This window comes from Palaemon carinicauda, chromosome 6 (genome assembly GCF_036898095.1).
Source record: "Palaemon carinicauda isolate YSFRI2023 chromosome 6, ASM3689809v2, whole genome shotgun sequence".
NCBI lineage: Eukaryota > Metazoa > Arthropoda > Malacostraca > Decapoda > Palaemonidae > Palaemon > Palaemon carinicauda.
The window spans coordinates 14,438,896-14,443,504 of NC_090730.1; the positions used below are offsets into that span (position 1 = coordinate 14,438,896).

Below are 4,609 nucleotides of genomic sequence, written 5' to 3' on the forward strand. Positions count from 1 at the left end.
GAGGGATCTTAAAAAATGAATTTTAAGAAAGCAAATAATTCAATCAACTAAATTTCTTTTGGTATCAATATTGACGACAGATGTTTAGAAATTCTACGGGTTAAGGTCAAACTCAAAATAATCTTCAATAAATTTTAAAAGTTAAAGATGGGCAAAAAGACAAATGTTAAAAAAAATGTTACTAATTCACTGGGATCCTGAGAGAGAGAGAGAAAGAGAGAGAGAGAGAGAGAGAGAGAGAGAGAGAGAGAGAGAGAGAGAGAGAGAGAGAGAGAGAGAGAGCAAGGGGGTTGTTGGTTTGATGTCCAGAGCAACACTTACAATCGCGGCCCAAGCCGAGCCCTCGTCCACGCAGGCTAAAGAGGAAGGGCAAATGACGCTGAGCCAGCCCTCTTTATCCTCTCGCGTCCCCATCACCATCTGATGGACGTCACACCGAGGATCCGTCCCTATCTGCTCCACCACGGGCATGATTTGTCTGTCGGGAGGAAAAACAATATGAGAAAAAGCAGATTTCTATTGGTATGGGGTTTTTCATTGAGTGAAAACTGAAATATATAATCCACTACAGTCCATTTCTTTTATCGAGGCAGATTTGCACCGACTCGCAGCGGTGCCCTTTTAGCTCGGAAAAATTTCCTGATCGCTGATTGGTTAGAATTATGTCGTCCAACCAATCAGCGATCAGGAAACTTTTCCGAGCTAAAAGGGCACCGCTGCGAGTCGGTGCAAATCTGCATCGCTAAAAGAAATAGACTATAGAGAGCTGCATTTAGCGATTCTCTATCTTTCTACACCGTAGTCTTATAAATAGAGTAGGGTAAGAATAACTCATAACTGTGATCAACCCTAGAGGCATGGTTTGTCTGTAGAAAATATAGAATAGTATATTTAGTTTATCAGTGTACCACAAGGACGATTCGTATAAAGGAAAATGTAGAGTTGATGGGAAGAAATTCTCTACAATACGAGCTTTTGTCATAGAAAAATCACACGCACACATGTGATTATTAATAACAAAACACTGCACGGAGAGTTACGCTATAAGAGTCAAAATAATTAATCATAAACATGTTTCTCCATTTACCCAACACAACTTGGGCCTAGCATCGACATTTCTGGAGGTCGAATTACTAGGATAAAGGATTTTGAAACATATTGTTCTGATATTGAATATAAGATTGACTACAAATGGACACGAAGGATATTTCTGATGAATTCCAAACTTTGTGATATATTCATAAAAATGTTGGTTAAAGTATTGTGAGAAATCTTGGTTGTAAAGTCAGGGATATGTTGACGGAAAAACATCACAATAAATGCCAATAATGAATCAAGGATGATACACTTGTACAAAACACTTCCTCAACTTCATTGTTAACTTCATGCCCTTGTAATAAACCTACTATAATATTAGTAATGTAAAAAATGCATAGTAATAATTCATATTAATTCTAGCAATTGAGATCTAACTAAACAACCGTTTTAAGTTCACTTTCAATTAAAAAGTTTGGGGGGAAAATTCTGCCCGTAATCAAACTTGGGTGAAATTCCAAGTAAGTTTTATTACCTGATAAATTCTTCGTCGGCTAAAGCTACGTCTGGGAAAGGAATTGGCTGAAGAAGTTGAGCTAGACCGGGTCTCCAATCATCGTATTCACATCTGCAAGAAAATAATAATAATAATAATAATAATAATAATAATAATAATGCAACCTAGAACCCCACACAATAAACCATTAATTTCTGGAGACTGCGATTCAAAAAAATGTATAATAATAATAATAATAATAATAATAATAATAATAATAATAATAATAATAATAATAATAATTATAATAATAATAATAATAATAATCTTAAAAAAGTTGAACTATGTTGATAATGGTCTTCATAAAACTTCAAGCAATTGTTTTCATATATAATTGACTGCATAATCACTCTATCCACTTAATGAACATTTTACTACATTGTTAAAATACATTAAAAATACTACTAAAAGTGACAAATATGAGTAAGCATATTAGTGGTGCTTACGTGATGAAACTTTTATTGTTTTTTTTTTTTTTACATTTTGTGGTATATGAGAAAGTTTGGTTTGCTATTTAATGGTCTTTTGACCTTCTTACGGGTGGTTGGTATACTAATTTAGAGCAACAGCAACAACAATAATAATAATAATAATAATAATAATAATAATAATAATAATAATAATAATAATAATAATAATAATAAATAAAAATAATAATAATAATAATAATAATAATAATAATAATAACAATAATAAAAGCAAGGTGACTAATCCACAAAAATACCATCATAATATTTGAATTTATATAAACTTCAACAAAAAGGTGATGAGAAACTTGTTAGCCAAGTTTGCGAAATATTGCAAAATCCAAAACTTACGTGAATTTTGCAAAAAACATTAAAAGAATCCTAGTCACAATATAGAAATATTTGCCTGAAAATTTAATGGACTGCATACCCTAAGATTTAAGCAACTGAGAGAGAGAGAGAGAGAGAGAGAGAGAGAGAGGAAGAGATAGAGAGAGAGAGAGAGAGGAGAGAGAGAGAGAGAGAGAGTTTTACGAGAATACATCGATTGAAAACAATAAAGGACCTCATACTATATTTGCATCTGCTAAACAATAAATTTACATCTGCTATTGAGAGAGAGAGAGAGAGAGAAGAGAGAGAGAGACGAGAGAGAGAGAGAGAGAAGAGAGAGAGAGAGACCTACATTTTTGAGAGGACGCTGAGGTAACAGTTCAAGTGTTGCACAGTATCCTCGTTCGAATGGTGCAATGTGTTAAGTCGCTCTTGACTTCGGTGGTCCTCCAACAGACCGCACACGGCCGCCGTGCACACCGACACCAAATTGGGCAGCACGCGCAGGTGAGGGCACGTGCTGGTCGGGCCGTGCATGCTGTCCACGAACTGGTGCACGACTCTCGTGCCGTCATTCTGACTGTTGAGGGCCTGGATGTAGTTCTGAACGAACCTCCTGACGTAGGGGTACTTGCCGAAGTCCTAAGGGAGTGGAAATGGGATGATTTTGATGGGATAAATTAGATGAAAACATATTTAGATAAATAATAAAAATTGAAATTGTAAATACAGTATATATAAAATGAAAAAAAAAATATTCATGTAAATATACGATGATGTATATATGTTGCGTATTTTAGAATTGTAAATGTACATTTCATTAATAAAAGAAAAAAGGTAGATCAAGTTCTATACATAAAGAAATCATAAACATTATATATTCTCTTATTAATTAGATTTCTATGAAAGATGTAGGCGACCTTTTGGGAAATTTAAAAGTTAAAGGAAGAAAGTATATTTTCATATACAATATTCAAATATATGTTTCTTAATTTAGTGAACATTTCAACTTCTTTTGGGATGAATTTATAGAACTTTTCATGATAAATCTTGTGTCCCCTTGATTGGAAATTCATTATCAATCAATTAATAGATAAAAGATAGCATAAACAGAAAAAAAAAAAACATGTTCAGAAGTTACCTGGTACAGCTTGGAAGTTATTGTGCACGCACAGTTAAAAATTGGTCGTAAAAAACGGTAAATGTCTGGCAACATTTATTCCAGGATTCTTATTGTTTTAAAAAAACGGATATATTGGCGTTAATGAGTGATATTACGGTTGTAAACCCATAAAAGCTAATAACAAAGTGAGGTAAGATTACGGTCGCCTGTATTTTATATTGAAATACGGCTGAGAACAGTCGATTAAAATGGTTTTTTTTTTTTTTAACACTAAATTTATCCTGTTTCTGGGTATGGCACAGAAATCCATACAAATAGTCCTTACTTACAAACTTAATAGGTTGAAAGAAGTTGTTTATAAGTCGAATTCTGTTCAATTTTGACTTTAACTAACATACATGCTTACGATTTGCATTTGCAAAAGTCAACAAATAGTCCCGTTTCATTTTGCAATTGTCTTCTTGCTTACTGCTTTAAATCATAGGATATAGGTTAATTACATTATTTCACCATGACCTTTTGATACAATATCTGAAATAATGAAAATATTGACCAAATTCTACACCAGTATATACATTTTAAAGGATAAATAATGAACGAAATAAAACGGAAACTGAAAAAATAAAAATATTTACCAAATTCCACTTCAGTATAAAAAATTATCGACCAAATTCACATCATTATATACATTGTAAAGGACGAATAATGAATGAAATAAAACGGAATCTGACAAAAAGTAGAAATATTTACCAAATTCCACTTCATTATCATATTGAAATATGACTGAAAAAAAAATATTCACCAATTCCCACTTCCATATCATCTTGAAATATGAAAAAAAATCTGGAAATTAAAAACACAAAAAACAAAAAAACAATGGAAAGCAAAACTGCAATCTGAAAGCACTGACCACATTGTGCTTCAAAATGCGTTTGATGATTGGCGTGAACATGTCGATGACGAGACTGGACCGGGGATTATCGGTACAGTGCTGACTAAAAAATTGGCAGATTTCGGGCGACGGCTGATTGTTTTCCAGCAAGGGGTGCCAGAGTGACGATGATCTCCTCTGTCATTTGGCGGCTCAGCCATTTC

The 4,609-nt window shown here is 33.4% G+C and overlaps 1 protein-coding gene across 2 annotated transcripts in view; it reads right to left on the reverse strand.

Moving 5' to 3' along the window:
• Positions 1-4,609, reverse strand: part of LOC137642438 (C-Maf-inducing protein-like) — a 16,076-nt gene extending 11,467 nt beyond the window's left edge. For both annotated transcript variants that reach the window (XM_068374990.1, XM_068374989.1), the window contains exons 1-4: positions 4,425-4,609; positions 2,744-3,033; positions 1,571-1,663; positions 322-478 (exon numbers count right to left, since the gene is read on the reverse strand). In XM_068374990.1, the coding sequence (XP_068231091.1) occupies positions 322-478; positions 1,571-1,663; positions 2,744-3,033; positions 4,425-4,466 (582 nt within the window). In that variant the 5' untranslated portion in view covers positions 4,467-4,609. The remainder of the gene's footprint in view (positions 1-321; positions 479-1,570; positions 1,664-2,743; positions 3,034-4,424) is intronic.